Here is a 19,898-nt window from a genome sequence, read left to right on the forward strand (position 1 = left end):
CACTTTGATTAATATGGCCAGGTGTGATGACGCCCTGTCAAAGTAGAGGGGGCATGGCAGTTACAGAGATAGCAGTTCCTCTAAGTGTAACAGTAACGCCCCCATTGCTCCTAGAGGCTCATTTGCATACATTAAAACATCATTTTTCTCAGCAATGCGGGCACCTATGAACAGTATGGCAATTTGGCCAAACGTAATAGGTTACATATTTAAATGATTCACAGCAGACACGACAAATCAACTATGCTCCCTTCCTTACAGGGAGCACATCAAGTGTCCATCAGGGCCCAACTTGGTTCGTTGCCCTAGGCTAAGGGTGGCCATACACATTAAGCCTCCTGAACATAAACGTATGCGCTCCATGGCCGTATTGCAGACCGCATTTGCGGATCCGCAATACACGGGCACCGGACCGTTCACTTCAATGAGTCCGCAAATCCGGAGATGCAGAATGGAAGCACGGAACGGAACCCTACGGAAGTGCTTCCGTGGGGTTTCATCCCGTACTTCCGTTCCGCAAAAAGATAGAACATGTCCTATCTTTTTGCGGAACGGCCAGATTGCTGACCCATTAAAGTGAATGGGTCCGCAATCCGCTGCCCCACGGACGGTGTTCGTGCAGCAAACTTTCGTGTGCAGGAGGCCTTAAGAGTCATCTTGGCCACATCCTAGGTTTCAGCGACAACAGCTGACAATTTAATGTGTATGTATAAGCAAATGTTGGGGGGGAGAGAAGAGTCAGGCATGTTGAATTTTAAAAAACGCCAAGCCCTCTGGTCTACCTACTGAGGACGAATGCACGCTTGGCCGGGCAAGCATCCTGAAGTTTAGGCGTAGACGTCTTGTGTTTGGAGAAAAGTCGAAGAACAAAGTTTACAGTTACCTTTGTACTGGCAAACTTTCTGGATCCAGGACAAGGGATTGACTTTCATGAGCGAGTACGGGATGCTGATGACGTGCATCATGTTCATGACACTCTGAAATCAAAACACAGCGATCCTGGATTACAAAACCAGAATGAAACGATCTTCTGGGATAATTAATCCACACAAACAGCAGCGGTGCTAGTTTTCTAATTTAATTTTTGCCTTCTCTAGGCATTTTCACGAGTACACTTAAAGTTAATGTTCATAATAATTTAGAAACATGAACATTTTATTGTGTTGTAAAAAAGCTGTGCCCATTATCTGCTAAAATACAGGACACAGCAACGTCCTTGTAAAGCTGAGGCTGACCCAGGAAGAGGTTTATGGAGAGATACACAGAGGACGTTTTAATAACAATGCATTCCTAAAAGATGGGAAATTTAGTCCTGGATTTAGCATTGTATATGGTTCTACATTAAAAGGGTTGCGCAAGAATGGGGGGCGGTTGGCGAGACCTGTAAAGGAAAGCTTACATTCCTGCTCCCCGCTCCTTCTCTTCAAGGCCTGCGATTCTCAGCTGGGCTTCCTCGCTGTAAACATCAGGTCTGACACCGGCTGCAGCCTATCACTGACTGTGGCGGTGATCAGCTCCCCTTTTGTCATGACAATCGGTCACATGACTCTAGGTCATCCAGTCATTGCCACGGCCAGTGATTGGCTGCATGTGGCGTCAATCTGGATATTTCCAGTGAGGGAGCACAGCACAGCATTGCAGGCCAGGAGGAGAAGGATCGGGGAACCAGCGCCAGGAAGCAGGTAAGCTTCCCTTTACAGGTGCCCCCATTCAAGGACAGCTGTGTATCGCAATGCAGAGAATTGTATGAAGCTCAGCTGTATTGCATGGGCTGCTGCAGTGTGAATGACAGCTCTGGGGAAAGGTCCAGAGATCATCTAGTATAATCCAGTCAACCTAAGGCACTTTTCAGACTATTTTTTATTTCTATCCTTTCAAGAGTATTTTTTTTCCAGATATATCAGAAAGTATCCTTTTTAGTGTAGGCAACAGTGTATGAATCTACATCTATTGTGGGTCTGCAGCACGAGAAGAAGCAGAAGGCAGTCGTTAGACTATTATCTGATTTCAGGGGTCTGGCTGACCATGTACCATGTATTAGGGTACTTTCACACTTGCGGCAGAGTGATCCAGCAAGCAGTCCCATCGCCGGATGCGGATCAGTCTCACAAATGCATTGCAAGAACGGATCAGTCTCTCCGTTTATCCATTTCATTTTTTTTAAATTTTTTTAAAGGTCTGCGCATGCAGCAGTGCGGTATTTTTAATGCCGGATCTGGCACTAATACATTTCAATGTAAATTATTGCTGGATCCGGCATCTGATCAGGAATTTTGGTCGGAGATAATACTGCAGCATGCTGCGGTATTTCCTCCGTCCAAAATGCCGTTCAGTGACTGAACTGAAGACATCCTGAACGGATTGCTCTCCATTCAGAATGCATGGGGATAAAACTGATCAGTTCTTTTCCGGCATTGAGCCCCTGTGACGGAACTCAATACCCGAAAAGAAAAACGCTAGTGTGAAAGCACCCTTAGATGTTCAGCGGAAGTTTGTTCAGTAGACGTTGACGAAAAAAAAAAGTATCAAGCATATTGAATTACAACATATTTAAAAAAAAATCTCTGTTCAGCCGACAGAGGTGTATTCCCCTTTTCACTTCGAGAACACATGCACTCAGCCAAACCAAAAGCACAAGATCTGAACTAAGGTCCGTGTAGGGTACTCCACTGACAGGTAAAAACCATAATAAGCAATTTTTCTGATTCTAATAGATCTAATAGACTCCGTTCTTGTAAAGCTGTTCATCGATGTAGAACGACGACTCTTTTGATGGTGTTGAAACAAAACTAAAGATGCATTTACATGTTCCGATGGAGCAGGCAATTATCGGGAAAGGTTCATTACCGATAATCTGGCCGAAAATTGTGCAATGCAAATCTGCCTTAACCAATGATTAAGTAAATCTGATTGGAAATAGATGTGGTTGCAGCTCACTTCTGTCCTTACAGGACTAATAATTAACTACTGTCTCCCGTAAACTGGCCATAAACATTATAGGAAATCGTGCCCGACTAATGGTTCTTCTAGGAGACATTGGCTCACTAGAACATCATAAATGCAGTAACCCAAAGTAAAGCACATATGTTCATTTTTACTGATCATCCCTTGGTGGATGAAAGCTCAAGAACAGCCAAAAACTGCTATGCAGGCAAAACATGGTGGGCAGCACGGAGAGACTCTGGTCCTGGGTTCCAATCTGACCAAGGGCAACATCTGTACAGGATTTGCATGTTCTGCTTGTGATTGCATGGAGACACTCTGGCTTCCTCCCACACTCTTGAAAACATAAAATAGGCTAATTTTGTGAGCTCCAATGGGGACAAGGAGCAATGTGAGTGATGCCAATCTATGTACTCTGCTATGGAAAATAATAATAATAATCTGTTAACTTTGCATCAGGCAAATATTTCAATGATTATCTGCTATATCCTTCTTCTCTCGCTTTCTAACACTGCAAAAATAGAATTTATCATCTTTCCCCCATCTCGCTCAGCCCCACCAACAGACCTATCACAGTAAATGGCTGCACACTCCCTTAGTCAACCAAGTCCATTACCTTGGGGTAACCTTTGATTTCCCCTCACCTACTGTATCCTTGCCCCATCCCATGTAGATTGAAATCCCTCGCAGGCAGGGCCCTCTCTCCAGACGGTTTGTAACTCGTCTGGTTCATGCTTATTGCAATTGTATTGTATTTTGTATGTGCACCCTTTTTCATATGTATAGCGTCATAAAATGAATGCACTTTAATACAAAATAATAATAAAAAAAATAATTAATACCTGAAAATTGAACTTTTGGAGCAGATAACTTTTAGTACTTGTTTTCCAGTGTCACAGGATGCAAGGTTATATGAGGAGAACTTACATTTTAGGTGAAATTCTCATTTAGCTGCATAACCTGCTCTGGTTCAATCCAAAAATCAATTCTCTTCCACGACACAAACAAAGCCATTAACAGCAAGAGAAATATTACCCAAAGCAACAACGAACACATATCAAAAACAACGGCTCAACTTTTGTTCTTGCAGATCACAAGCACAGTTCCCTCCTGGGGATCCAACATCCGAGTCACCTTCACGTATCTACTAGGAATATATTTCCTTACTCGAATTAGATGGAAATGTGAGCTGCTCACGTCAAAAAGGGCAAAGTAATGGAAATAGGAAGTGCAGGTGGTGGATTTAGGAGCAGATTTAATCATCACCTACAGAGTGGTTGTTTTACAAAACATGCAAGAACAGGTCAGGAGACAGATTATAGGTGGTCCTTCTCCCACCCCACTTGTGGCAGCAGCAGTTCTACATATTAATAAGGGTAGGTTCACATCACCTTTTTATTTTCTGTTCTTCTGATCCGTCAGAAGAACAAAAAACCAAAAATTACAAATAGATTCTATATTTTGAGCAACCGTTATGCTCAGTTATGCTAATTTTGCATCTGTTTTTGCCATTTCCGTCTGTGATCCGTTATTTTAGATGGAAAAACAAGTAGTTAAATGGAGAACTTTTTTTCTGTCTAAAATAACAGATCTCAGACGGAAATGGCTAAAGCGGATGCAAAATTAGCATAACTGAGCATAACGGATGCTTAAAATACAGGATCCATTCTTTTTTTTTTTTCTGTTCTGATGGATCAGAAGAATGGAAAATAAAACGGAGATGTGAACCTATGCCTTCTAAATTATAGATCTTGTATATAGCAATAAACACATATGCAACAATTAGAGGCTTCTGGATAAAATGTTGATGAGAATTAAAGGAAGAGCAAAGCAAAATACTGGAATTTTAGTAAGGATACTTTCACACTTGTGGCAGAGTGATCTGGCAAGTCGTTCCGTCGCCGGGACTGCCTGCCGGATCAGGCAATCTGCATGCAAAGGGACAGCATTTGTAGACGGATCCGGATGCGGATCAGTCTCACAAATGCATTGCAAGAACAGATCCGTCTGTCCATTTGTCATATGGACAAACGGATCAGTTTCTATTTTTTTTTCTCAAATTTTTAAAGGTCTGTGCATGCGCAGATTGGAAGGACGGATCCGGAATTGAGGTTTTTTTAATGCCAGATCCGGCACTAATACATTTTTTATTGATTCAGGCAAGTGATCAGTATTTTTGGCCAGACTGAAAACCGTAGCATGCTGCGGTATTTTCTCCGTCCTAAAACGTCAAAAAGACTGAACTAAAGACATCCTGAACGGATTGCTCTCCATTCAGAATGCATGGGGATGAAACTGATCAGTTCTTTTCCGGTATAGAGCCCCGAGGATGGAACTCAGTGCCGGAAAAGAAAAACGCTAGTGTGAGAGTACCCTAAATAGGAAACAGACTTAGACTATCATGTCCTTAAAAGGAGTCTTCACTCGCATGCAAGGAGTAGCGGAGAATACTGATGTATAGTTTTGTATAATTAGACATCGGTGCATGAGCAGCAGCTCAGAGTCTCTGCCAGGATGAAAATAACTCTGCTGCGTATGCGCAGATGTCTAATCGCATGGTGCTTGTGAAAAAGATGGGGCCAGGCAGGATGACATAGCTAAGGCGTGGCCCTGCAAATCAACCTTCAGAGGGAGGGATAGGAAGCTGAAGGAGGGGATCTATCATCCCAAGAGCCACGGGTAGCTCCTCGGTGCAGGCAAAAGCTAATCTGCATATTAACAAAAAAAAAAAATCTAAATTTGGCACAATGGAAGCATGGGAATTTTAATACATACAGGGATGGATTGAGGTGAACAAAATCTATTTGAACGTGACCTTGGTTTATTACAGCTGCTGCTGCAATAATGAGCAGAAAATTATCTGCTCATTATTATCAATATTCTATAATTACAATAATCCTGAAATAACACCACGAATGGCTATAATAAAGCCTTTGTAAATGCTCTGCTCATGAAATGAATGATCCACCGAGGTGAAGTGGAGGAGAAGATGATCCCAGACAGAAACATGAGATACAGGAAAGCAAAGACTTTTGTGTGCGGGTAAGAGCAGGTGATAATACAGAGAGTGAATCACCAGGACTGTTTGGTCGCGGACAGTTGTTCTCAAACTATAGAGCAAGCAACCGCACTGATGTAATCTGAAATGCAGGGCTAGCGTCGGCTTTATGATTTTAAGAGGTCCTTTGTGACAAGCGAAGATGGAAGTACACACTCATATAACAGGTGCTACTGTGAATAGTGCGAGCCGCTGCTGCGAGGCTCCAAGTGACTCTTCCAATGAAAGGCCCTCCGCGGACAGCTCATCCTGCAGCGTGACAAAACGCAACGCTTCATGAAAACACAATGAGGCTGAAAACATCTGTGCTTTGATCTCTGATGCTTTTTGGGTTACGGTCTAACACTTTGTGTTTGGCAGGTATGGTATTGTGAACAACAAGTAAACCAACCAAGCCCATCAGGTGCATGAGGAACCACTTTACGCTGCTCCCAGGGCACCAAGTATTGTTTTTTTACATAAAGACCTGCTGTAGAAACATGAAGTCGGTGATCCTCAACTAGATGCGCTCATGTGCCTTAGGACGGTAAAGTCATACGGCACAGCTGCTTTCTCCAGGATGATGATCAGACATGAAGAAAAAGGAGCCTTCTAGCGGGTGCTGCAGGCTGAGGAAACTTTCAACTGCGTAGTCTTGGTATATCCATTTATTTGTGTAAAACAGCAGCCCCTTCCTTAGGCAACACAAAAATTGCATGATGCCGAAGGAAGGGGCTGGTCCAGCCGCAAAACGCGCTGCTATTTTACACAAATAATTGAATATACCAAGACTACGCAGGAATCCGTCCCTGTCTATGCGCCTTCTTTGTATCTTTTCAGATATTGAGAAGAAAAAATGACCAGACATGGACCTTCCCGTGCACGGAGGGCTCTGCTCAATCATAAAGAATGTTGGATCTTGCCCGTTTTTCCTCTGTTGTGTGTCATTGTGATAGCTTTTCCAACTCCAAAAATTGTGTAGATGTTAATGCACGGGATCTATCAATGGTCTATGTATCTTCCATATGTACGGTATTTAGAAAGCTTTTCTTCTGCCGAGAGCAAACCCTTTTCATGGTTTGAATTAAGAGGTGGTTTCTGCTCAATGGAGGACATTTATCATTTAGGTTGTGCCTGAAAAGTGGGTGTTAAAAAGTCAAACTGTGTGTTTGCAACTTTTTGGAAAAAAAATTAAAATAGTCTCAAGTGGCAGTTTTTAAGCCACCCTCACCACTTGCAAGAAGCCACAATAAATTTTGGCAATTATGCCAGTTTTCTGCCACAAATGAATCCAGAAATCTATGGCAGCTCTGATGTGACGTAGATTTCGGTTTAGGCACATGGACTGCCAGAGGATGCGCCTAATTTATGATGAGGGATGCTCCTCATCATATTGTTAATTAGGCACATCCGCCTCCAGCTCAGGAAACAACAGTCTTAATAAATCCCCCCCAATGAAGTAATACTGCTGAGAAGTAGTAGAAAGCCTTATATCATACCGTCAGGATTCCGTGCCAAAGCCCCACGTCTTTCTTGAAATCCAGAACATTCACAATGGTTTCCGCTACACAAAAGAGATAAAATATCAGTATAAGAAAATATCTGAAATGAAGTCAAAACGAAACCAATAATAGCATTAAACTACATTCTAAAGTATCCTCGGTTACTGCAAATCTGTAAGGACTAATCTACACTAGGGAGAGGAGATTACTGGGTTATGAAGTCACTATGTGCAAGACACTTACTGTATAACTTTCTATTCTGCCAATTATACCTGTTATACACACTTAAAGCCATACTGGTATCTGTAAAACACCAAGACAAGAACCAGTGTGACCAACTCTTACAGGAGAAATCCACTAAAGCAAAAAAAAAAAAATATAATAAACACTTCTGGTGTGTCTTTGGACAAGTCAGAAGATAATGTTAGTGGTGGTTCAAGAGGTAGAACCAACTCTCATCTCAAGCGCTTTAGCAGTGAATCAATGCCTAACACTGTGCTGAATGATTAAAGGGATTGTCTAAGGGCAGACATTGGTGACACATCACTAGGATATGCTACGAATATCCAATCAGCAGGGGTCACCGCTGTGTGAAATTGTCTTCTGAAAGTTAAGTGGAGATGAGGTGGCATTTCGCTTTCCTACCACTACTGCCACTTTGTTCTAGTAAATTCTGTGTTATGTTGTTTGAGTTTTTACTCTTTAATTTCTAATTACTCTTATTTTTGCTCCTATTGTGAATGGGATTGCTGCTGTTACACCACAATTTCCCCACTGATGGAGAATAAGGGGATTTTCTTCTTCTTCCTCTTCTTCTTCTTCTAGTGATCAGCGGTGGGACGTCTACCGATCAGACCTTGGTATTATATCTAGTGTTTTGCCACCAATGTCCATCCGGATGCAATCTCTGACATGTCATAGTGACCCTTCATTTCTGTTCGGTTTGGCTCTTGGTATACAAATTCATAGAAAGTCTACAGAATTTCTATGAAGGAAAAAACGTGGATAGATCCGGCACTCAGATAAAAACAAATTCCTTTATTGACTCAGAACATAGTGGAAAGATGTTAAAACCACTGTCGCTTACGTGTTTCGGGCATACAAGCCTACAAGAAAGGGCTTGTATGTCTGAAACGATTAAGCAACAGTGGTTTTAAAAATTTTCTACTATGTTCTGAGACAATAAAGGAATTTGTTTTTATCTAATTGCCCGATCTATCCACATTTTTTCCTGCATTGTTCTAGGTTGCCAGCCCAGATTGCGTGCACCATACCTGCATGGAGGTGAGCTGATCCAATTTTTATTTTTTTGAGAATTTCTAGGACTTTGTATACTCTGAGAGCTGAGGACAGCTCAACAGAAGTGAAGGACACAGTGCTGAGCTAAGTCATTAGGACTCTTCATTTTATCAATCCGCAGGGGTCTCAGAACCTGGACTGCCACCGATCAAATCTTCTGACACGTCACTGTTTGCTAAAATAATAGGTACCGTTCACATAAGCTTTGCATAAACCCATATGCAAATAAGGCTACTTTCACACCTGCGCTAGGTGCGGATCTGTCTGGTACCTGCACAGACGGATCCGCACCTATAAATGCAAACGATGGAATCCGTTCAGTGCGGATCCGTCTGCATAACAGCTTTTTCATATCTGAGTTTTCACGATCGTGAAAACTTAGATCCGACAGTACATTCTAACACAGAGGCGTTCCCATAGTGATGGGGACCCTTCAAGTTAGAATATACTAAGCCCCCTGTAAGAGATCGGGTGGTGCCCCCTGTAAGAGATCAGGTGGTGCCAGGCAGCAGGGGGCAGTCATGTACACAGTTCTTAGTATATTCTAACTTGAAGCGTCCCCATCACCATGGGAACGCCTCTGTGTTAGAATTTACTGTCGGATCTGAGTTTTCACGATCTAACTCAAATCCGATGGTATATTCTAACATAGAGGCGTTCCCATGGTGATGGGGATGCTTCTAGTTAAAATATACCATCAGATTGGAGAAAACTCTGATCCGATGGTATATTAATAGGGACTCCTGACTTTACATTGAAAGTCAATAGGGGACGGATCCGTTTACAATTGCACCAATATTGTGTCAATGTAAACTGATCCGTCCCCATTGACTTACATTGTAAGTCAGGACGGATCCGTTTGGCTCCGCACCGCCAGGCGGACACCTAAACGCTGCAAGCAGCGTTTTGGTGTCCGCCTCCAGAGCGGAACGGAGGCGGAACGGAGCCAAACTAAAGCATTCTGAATGGATCTGCATCCATTCAGAATGCATTAGGGCTAAACTGATCTGTTTGGGGCCGCTTGTGAGAGCCCTGAAACGGATCTCACAAGCGGACCAAGAAACGCCAGTGTGAAAGTAGCCTAAATTGTTCTGAATTTTTTTTCAGTATACAGTATATAATAAAAGGGAGCAATGGAGAGAAAGCGGAGGACCTGACCAGTGGTGGCTGTACTCATTGCTCTCTGGATATAGTACCAAACTGTGCAAATATGGACGCCGTATCAAAAGAGACAAATGGCAATATCTCTGTATGGTTTAAAAAAAAAACTGACATAAAAAATTGGGAGGAAAATCCTGTTTAATGCTCTCATTGTACTCTCTGCTAGAACCTTCTCTATAACAGTGCTGACATTTCATTGGGGCTCACAATATTCTGCAAGTGTTTTATAAGAGGTCTCTGGGACTTAAAGAAGGTTTGCTCATTTCAGACACTGAGACCTTTGGGACCTGCTCCTATTTCCAAAGTAAAGTCCATTCACTGTTACGGGAGTCCTGAAAATAGCTGAGCAAGTATGCTCAGCGATTTTTGGAATTTCCATAGCGCTAAATAGAGAGTGCACTGCGCATGCACCTCTCCATTTACAGCTATTGTACTTCTGGCAATAGCTGAGCCAGCGGATAGCTACTTTCCAAACTCCCATAGAGACAATCTGAGAGTGGCTGCGCTTGCACAGTATGCTCTCCTTCACTTCGGGGGCCCTCTTCTGGAAATAGAAGCATGTCCTCAGACGTGGATCTGGCATCTACCCCACACTGATGGCATATCCTAGTGATATGCCATCAATGTCTGACATGGGAATTTTCCTTCACGTGGTGATGACCTATCCATAGGGATAGGGGTAGGTCATCAATATCAGATCAACTCCTGGAATCCCACTGATCAGCTGTTTGCAGGAACCATGCCTGGTAACTGCTGCGCTGACCCAAATACAAATGACATATGAAACATGCAAACTAGTGTACAGCCTGTTCAATTCTAATCAACCAACTAACTTCTTCACATGTTTAATAGAAAGGCGTGGATGGCATTTACCTTCCGTGTATCCACAGGCTTGTGTGAGGGCCTGGCAATGTGTGAGGAGCGCTATTCTCGTCACCGTCACTCCTAGCACGCTGCCATCTTTACACGTTTTATACTGTAGAAGATTTGTGCAAGGAGAATAAATACACAAACATAAAACACATGACAGTTTTTATCATTCACTGTGTAAGGAAAAGTCAGGCAGCTCTGTAATATATGACAGGTTTTATTTAAAGGGGTTGCCTGCCCAATAAAAAAAAGGTCTGAATGGGATAACCTAATATAAACGATACCCCATCACTCTCGTTCCGATTTGGACAACCACTTCAAGAAAAATTTGATTTACAAGTACAACATCGGTGGTGGCTCTTGCAGAGCTCACGCTGCTGTGAGAACCGAGCATGGGCATATCCCGATAAAGCATATAGCAGGAGCCGCTCTCGCACCGTCTGCGCTGACTGTACAGTGCTCCGGTTCACTGCTCTTTCATAGTGCATACCACCAAAACTGATGGCACCTATTGTTTGACAATGGATGGGGAAGGAGGAACGAAACTAGGGTGGAAGATCAGGAATTAGAGGAGAGACACTTATGAAAGAAAGCTGGAGGTTCTGGAGGATGTGACATGTCTTCTTTACAGGTTACTCAGAGATCTAGAAGTGCCAGGACTATGGTATCTCATACTCACCTCTATGTAGGCAGTGTCATTATTTGCATCTTTGATATGTGGAAACCAATCACGAGGAGGCTTGGATAGGTGTTTAGATTCTGTGACAAACCAAAGCAACTTTGGCCAACCTTAGTAAAGAAAAACAAAAATGTAAAAAAATAAAGAAAAAAATAAAAGTTAAAAAAAATCTCAATTGCTATCCCAACAAGTAGAATGATGGTTCATAGTTATAACTTCTGTAGCAGGACTACATTGCCTGTAACACAGGGCTTGAAGGGGTACTGCCATCATAAGCCCACCAATCACCTGACAGAAGGGGCACCTCCTCTCTATCCACCCACTACGCAAGGACATTGCGTTACTCAGGTAAATAGGTGGGAACATCCAGGGATTAGGGAGGGCAATTACTTTACAATGCAAGAGAAACATGAGCTCTGTAAGAATGGAATTGACAATCCATCCACTATAAAAGTTAAGATATTTACCCAATACCATCCAATCTTATCAGAGATTTACTTTTCTAGTGCATTCAGTGTATCAGTGAGATACATTAGGATTTGTCACATCATGGATCGTGTAATAATGGAAGCCATGATGCCAAACTTCGGGTGCGGCTGGACACATGTGGCTAAGCCACGCCAACCCGTGGCAGCCAATCAACATACAGTTTTGTGGTGGCTTGACCCCATGCAGCCAGCCGCACAATCGGGCTGTACCCTTACACTGTAATAACAGAGCCATCATTGTCAACTTTGTCACTATGGCAGCTAGGGATGGTGGTCTGTATGTATGCAGGATACCGGCATTTTTAGTAAATGGCAGCTTGGAGAAGTCCTAGAAATGCAGCACTGCAAGGCACCATACATGTTGCCAACCAGTATCCTGCTCTGTACTCGGAGGTGCAAGAACCCTGAAACCGTTCTCTCTACAGATGGTCTCTGGTTTGACTGGTATAAGTTTTCCCATGGAGCACTGCCTGAAAAATAAGTCTCCATATATCAGCTAATCCTAGAGCAGACACCCTTTGGGGCTTCAAGCAGCACCCGTCTAGACATTGCACCAAGAAGGACTTGATGCAGTCGTGGCTTTAAACCAACGGCCCGCAAACTGCAGTGCTGCCTCCCATTGAAAACAAGGGGAGGCAGATAGCATTTGGCCGCTGGCAGAATTTTGGCGCACATTCCACCATGTGCACGACTCCTTAGAGAACACATCAATGAACTGTACCAAACATCAAGTTTTTTAACAGAAGATCTGCATAAATTAACATCCTATCATTTTTGCCAAAACATTTATTTATTGTATGCACTTATATAGCGCTACTATATTCCGCAGCGCTTTACAGACATTAGCATCACACTGTCCCCAATGGGGCTCACAATCTAAGTTTCCTATCAGTATGTCTTTGGAGTGTGGGAGTAAATCGGAGAACCCGGAGGAAACCCACGCAAACATGGGGAGAACATACAAACTCCATGCAGATGTTGCCCTTGGTCGGATTCGAACGTAGGACCCCAGTGCTGATAGGCACCAGTGCTAACCACTGAGCCACCGTGCTGCCCATAACATGGATTAGAATCCTCCAATCAAGTGCTCCTGAAGCTCACCTTTAAATTGTGGTATCTCCCCCGTAGGACTCTTTGGCAGTCCTTTATGACAGGCATCACTAGTCAAGGCCACAGTAACCCCACAGCTTCCTAGCAAAAAACCAATCTGCTGGCTTCCTGCATCCTGGAGAAGACAGAACGTGAAATACCATGATATAAGAGCAAACACAGGATGTCACACAAGGTCCATAGGTGTCGAGCAGATCCTGCAGTAGTCCATGTCTTGACTAGGGGGCAATTTGTAGAGCAAAACATGTTAGACTCCCACACAGTTTAAATTGGAGAAAAAGAAAACATGACAAGTGTGATCAGGCGTGTGTTCCTCTGCTGCAAGATGCATATTTTAAAGCAATCTCGCAGTTGATCATCCTCCCAGCTGCAGGCTACATCTCTATGTGAACACTGTCAGCCCGGCAGCACCAAACCGAGCTGGGAGGACTGAATCTCCTTCACATATCTAATGTACAGCGACTTTGTGAATATGTGGCATTACAAGGAGATTCACATTCAGTTAACATATTTTTTTCTAGAATAAATTAATTTGTGATTAAGGCACAAAACAACTCAAAGTCAAATTTTAAAAATGCTACATGATATCATGTATGGTTGAGTGAGGCTCATGCCTCAGATAATTAAAATATACACGATTAACAGGCTTTGAAGGGGTTTTCCAGGCAGCAAAATGGAAGGCCTATTCCTAGGTTATCTGAGATTGCAAAACGGAAGCCCTACCCTTAGGTTAGGCCATCAACAGTTGATTGGTGATGGTCCAACTGAACAGAAGAAAGGAGCTGCAACACCAGACACAGCCACTACAAAAAGTATGGAGCTTTCCCTGAATATGCCGATCAGTGGTAGTGTTGAGTCAGACCATCACCAATCTGAGGACAGACCATCAAGTTTTTGCAGTCAGTAATAACCTCTTCAATTTTTTTCTTCAAGTCTTAATATTTATTTTTGATCACATTTGCAGTAAGCTGAGATATGAGGTGTTGTTTGGTGGTGACTTACTCTGGTGGTCACCTATAATTTAATAGCTATCCAGAAGGGTAGAAAATTTGACCCTGCACTAGAATTTGGTGCATTTTGGTTGCAGATCTATTTATGAATCAACAAAAGAACAACAAAACGATTAATTTACTGCACACAGCTGATCCTCACATTTTACCGGACCTGTAAAGGGAAGCTTATTTATCTGCTTTCCGGCGCTGGATCCCTGCTTCTTCTCCTTCAGGCCTAGGCTACTTCTCGGGGCTCCCTTAATGTCAACATCCGGTGTGACATCGCCACAGCCAATCACCGAATTCGGCAGAGACTGGATTCCCTTGCATCATGTGACCATTTGTCATGACAGAAGAAGTGGAGCCGGTCACCACCACGGCCAATGAGTCTGACATTAAAGGAGCCCAGAGGAGTAGGCTAGGTCTGGAGAAGGAGTGGGGAGCCAGCGCCGGGAAACAGGAAAATAATCTTCCTTTTACGGGTCGGGTTGGAGGTTTGCCAAAAGCAACCGATTTTGCACAACCCCTTTAAGATTTGCCAATGCGTGCCAGAATTTTGGCAAAATATTCAGCATGAGTCGCTGTGATAGATTTGATGCAGCTTTAGACTGCCTGTCTAAGTTAACATTGTCTACATTTTAAACAGGATTAATATATCTGTCGAAATATATAATTTTTTTTTCGAGGAGTCCCTTAAACCCTGCAGACCAACTATTTTCATTGAGAAAAAAAAAAAGCACCTCTGACTACAGCTACAGTCACTCAGCTCAGCAGTGACATGCCATTTTTGCACATGTGACCGCTGAGGCCAGTGAGTGGCTGCAGTGGTCTAGTTACCATGAATGGTTCCTAATCACTTCCAGGTTCAGCAGGGACCATTGAAAGCCATGGCGCGGGACCAAAGGGCGGATTAAAAGGTGAGTGAGATTTTTTTTTTTTAACATACTCCTGCCTGCCCCTTATATTTCGTTTTTTTTACCCTGCATTAAATAGCTGCAGATGTCAAATGCTCCACAAACTTTAGGTACCAAATTTCCACCATCTCTTAAAGTTACTGATCCTTTTACACAGGTCTAGGAAATAGAGTCAAATCACTGCATCACCTATTAAACACAGCACTGGTTTTAGCAGCACTAATTACATGGCCATTTTTATGAACACTGCAGGTAGCAATGGGGTCACCTCACCTTCCTTGTAAGTGGAACTTCAATGGGAACGGGAACAACTTCAGCTAATAGACAGCCATAAAACGCTACCATAAACGCAGCAGGGTCATTATTTGGAAAAACGAGGGCCACCTACAAGAACAAATAAATTGTTACCGAGGAGAGAAAGAGATTAAACAAGTCTGCGCAGATAATCTGTGGTGCAGTGTAATGGCCATACATAAAAAACAAACATATAACCAAAAGAGAAAAAAAAAAAATTTAAATTCTCTCTCTATTCTTAAAATTATGTTAGAATATATGTCGTGGAAATACAGTTTTTGTCTCTTTAAGCTTTACTTTTTTTTACCAATAAAAATCAGACAGTGACACATAATTCCTTTTTTGTAATTTTTTTCTATTTTCTGACTCTTGCCATGGCAGATAACTGTATTTAGAGATATGCCTTAAGGCGGATTTAGGCTACTTTCACACTTGCGTTCGGAGCGGATCCGTCTGGTATTTGTACAGAAAGATCCGCTCCTATAATGCAAACGTTCGTCTGCATTATATTTTACTAAAAAAGTCTAAATACAATTTGTATTCAGACGGATCTGTCCAGACTTTACATTGAAAGTCAATGGGGGGAGGATCCGTTTGAAAAATGCACCATATTTTGTCACCTTCGAACGGATCCGCCCCCATTGACTTCCATTGTAACTCTGGACGGATCCGTTAGCAGACCGTGCTATCTAAACAACGATTTGCGGCCCAGAAACAATGATTCTGTATGCAACAGCGATTCCTTGTCCTTATACTGTGAAGGAGATCACTGCATATATATGCGTGGTCTCCTTCACTAAACAAGCAGCCAACTGTCGGGAAGGAGTGTTTCCTTCCCGACAATCGGCTGTTCCATCGGTCCGTGTAAACCCGCTTTTACACATGTGACCAGATTGACACAATAGACTGAGGGGAGTAGATTAGATCACCTATTGTGAATAGTGGTTCATGTGTTATCTATGCAACAGTGTTATCCATCATTTTAATCCTGTCTGTGAAGATAATGAAGTGATATGTACGGAACACTAAGGCCCCTTTCACACAGGCGAGTTTTCCGTGCGGGTGCAATGTGTGAGGTAAACGCATTGCACCCGCACTGAATCTAGACCCCATTCACTTCAATAGGGCTGTGCAGACGAGCGGTGAATTTCACGCATCACTTGTGCGTTGGGTGAAAATCACAGCATGCTCTATATTTTCACGCAAAGCAGGCCCCATAGAAATGAATTGGGCTGCGTGAAAATCACAAGCATCCGCAAGCAAGTGCGGATGCGGTGCGATTTTCACGCATGGTTGCTAGAAGATGATAGGGATGAGCAACCCCGGTCCCCATTAAAGTAAATTCACTGTATTATTTTCCTTTATAACATGGTTATAAGGGAAAATAATAGCATTCTGAATACAGAATGCTAAGTAAAATGTCGATTGAGGGGTTCGGGTCTGGGTACCACATTAAATTTTTTATCACGCATGTGCAAAACACATTACACCCGCGCGATAAAAACTGAACAACGCAACACAATCGCAGTCAAAACTGACTGAAATTGCGTGCGCACTCGCGCGGGTTTCCTGCAAAGCATCCAGGGCAAATCCGGGATGCCCGTGTGAATGATGCCCAACTGTTAGCTTACTATTAAGGTGGATTTACACAGGCAGACGAGCAGCAGATTGTCGGGAACGAAGCACATCACCTCCACAGTATGAGGACGAGGGGTCACTATTGTGATCGCTCACCCGCATACATCGCCGTTTCACTCTTCCATCAGGTGATCGGTTGCCCATTTAGACCGGCAGATTGTCAGGAACGAGTGATCGTAGGAATGTTCGATCCCGACAATCTTCCAGTCTAAATCCACCTTTAGGCTTACTGGCCAGCATAAAAAGTGCAGGATTTTAGGATGGGTTTGTAAAATATACATAGTGAGGTTAAAAAAAAATTCTACTCCCATTACTGAACCCTAAACATTTTAATCAATGGAGAGGAGCAGCTGAGGGGAAATAAAATCCCCTGCAGCAGGTCTCCATGAAGCGGTCAGACAGTGTGTAGCATCCCAAAGTAAGTCACAAGATAGCAAAATAACATCATTTATTGGAAGAGAGTATAATTTGGGATGGCAGAGACTTCATAGTTGATATGATTATGTTGTTATGGACAGCAGCCATTCATTACAGCGAAAATTACAGACAAATCTCTGCACAGGTCTGTGAGTAGGAGAAACAAGTACGTTTTGATGAGATGACAACAACAGTGGTGTATGCACGCTGGCACTAATCTGATACTTGCTATGGCAGATTTACAACTAAAAACCCCCAACATATCAAATCGTGTTTTTGACTTACATGTACCTTTAGGGGCTGTCATATCAGGCAAGACATTGCACTAAGACAAACCCCAAGATCTGTGCTCTAGAAGGAGCCACTAAGAGGTTCATGTCCACGGCTGTGTTATCCACCTGGGCATGAGCCAGTTAGTTAGTGTCAAGGACAGCATTAGAGCTTGTCCTAAGGGAACGAAAACCTGATGCCATCTTAGTTCTTAAAGGGGTTCTGCCACAAAACACATTCTATATTTTTTAAACCAGCACCTTGATCTGAATACTTTTGTAATGACAAAGTTTGAGGTAGGTGGAGCGTCCTGAAAATTTATTTTAGGGATTTAGGTCACAAGCTTAGGACAAGGATCTCAAAAGTGGTGTTTTCAGAAATACTACCTGCACCATGAGCCACACAAGAACGGCAGCGTTAGATTAGGGAGGTTAACAAGTAGTACTGGTGAAATAAGGAGGAGTTTGGGTTCCTGGAGAACTGGGCCGACTATCGTAGGGACGGGCTGCACCTCAATGGGGAAGGGGCAGCTGTATTGGGGGAAAAGATGACTAGAAGGTTGGAGGAGTGTTTAAACTAGGGACTGGGGGGGAGGGTAATTACGTTAAAGGAGGGGAAGATAGTGCAGATAGAGACCGGGGGCAATGTAATGGGACTAGGGAGGAATGAAAGGAGGGACTAGAACAGTTCAGAAGGAAAAGTGCAGGGTACAAAATATACATAAACCTCTCAAATGTATGTATACTAATGCCAGAAGCCTGACTAATAAAACTGGGGAGCTGGAATTACTGATGTGTGAGGAGGACTATGACATAGTGGGAATAACTGAGACATGGCTGGATGATAGCTATGACTGGGCAGTTAATGCACAAGGTTACAGTCTGTTTAGAAAGGATCTTCAAAACCGGAGAGGGGGAGGGGTCTGCCTCTATGTAAAGTCCGGTCTAAAGCCCACACTCCGAGAAGATATAAGTGAGGGACATGAACATGTGGAGTCACTGTGGGTAGAAATACATGGAGGCAAAAACAATAAATGACTAATAGGAGTTTATTATAAACCACCTAATATACCAGAGTCCACAGAAAATCTGCTACTAAACGAGATAGACGAGGTGGCAAATCATAATGAGGAGGTTATTATGGGGGACTTCAACTACCCAGATATAGACTGGGAAATTGAAAGCAGTACATCTCATAATGGAAACAGGTTCTTGGCAATAACCAAAGACAATTACCTTTTCCAACTGGTTCAGGACCCGACTAGAGGGATGGCCATACTGGACTTAGTATTAACCAATAGACCTGACAGAACAACAGATGTGTAGGTCGGAGGACACCTTGGAAATAGTGACCATAAAGAAATAACCTTCCAATTGTCATTCAAAAGAGTGTTTCTTCAGGGAGGAACAAAAATACCAAACTTCAAAAAAGCTAAATTTAGCCAACTAAGAGAGTCCATAGGCCTAACTAACTGGGACAAAGTCCTCAAAAATAAAAATACAGCCACAAAATTGGATATTTTTAAAAAGCATCCTAAAATCTAATTGTGAGAGGTACATACCTTATGGGAATAAAAGGTTAAGGAACAAGAAAAAACCAATGTCGATAAATAGAACTGTAAACAAGGCAATAAATGACAAAAAGAAAGCATGTAAATCACTAAAACAGGAGGGTTGCGAGGAAGCACTGAAAAACTATGAGGAAGAAAACAGAATAAGGAAAAAACAAATAAAAGCAGCTAAACTAGAGACAGAGATTAATACTAACCCTAAAATGTTCTTCAATTATATAAATGGTAAAAAGTATAAATGTGAAGGTGTTGGCCCTTTACAGGGTAGTGAGGGGGGAGTTACAGAGAGCGATGAGGAGAAAGCAAAGCTATTAAATATTTTTTTCTCCACTGTATTCACTGAAGAAAATAAACTGTCAGATGAAATGCAGAATGTAAAAGTAAATTCCCCATTAAAAGTGTCCTGTCTGACCCAGAAAGAAGTACAGTGGCGTCTTAAAAAGTTTAAATTGACAAAATCACCAGGGCCAGATGGCATACACCTCTGTATCCTAAGAGAATTAAGTAATGTCATAGCCAGACCCTTATTTCTGATATTTACGGACTCTATACTGACAGGGAGTGTTCCACAGGATTGGCGCATAGCAAATGTGGTGCCAATATTCAAAAAGGGTCCAAAAACAGAGCCTGGAAACTATAGGCTGGTAAGTTTAACATCTGTTGTGGGTAAACTGTTTGAAGTTTTTCTAAGAGATGCTATCTTGGAGTACCTCA

General features: G+C 42.7%; 1 protein-coding gene across 6 annotated transcripts in view; it reads right to left on the minus strand.

Moving 5' to 3' along the window:
- DIP2C (disco interacting protein 2 homolog C) overlaps window positions 1–19,898 on the minus strand; it is a 420,623-nt gene that overhangs the window by 125,354 nt on the left and 275,371 nt on the right. For all 6 annotated transcript variants that reach the window (XM_044292962.1, XM_044292959.1, XM_044292961.1 and 3 more), the window contains 6 exons: window positions 15,269–15,379; window positions 13,081–13,204; window positions 11,492–11,601; window positions 10,816–10,918; window positions 7,480–7,544; window positions 884–977 (listed from right to left, as the gene is read on the minus strand). In XM_044292962.1, the coding sequence (XP_044148897.1) occupies window positions 884–977; window positions 7,480–7,544; window positions 10,816–10,918; window positions 11,492–11,601; window positions 13,081–13,204; window positions 15,269–15,379 (607 nt within the window). The remainder of the gene's footprint in view (window positions 1–883; window positions 978–7,479; window positions 7,545–10,815; window positions 10,919–11,491; window positions 11,602–13,080; window positions 13,205–15,268; window positions 15,380–19,898) is intronic.

This window comes from Bufo gargarizans, chromosome 5 (assembly GCF_014858855.1).
Source record: "Bufo gargarizans isolate SCDJY-AF-19 chromosome 5, ASM1485885v1, whole genome shotgun sequence".
NCBI lineage: Eukaryota > Metazoa > Chordata > Amphibia > Anura > Bufonidae > Bufo > Bufo gargarizans.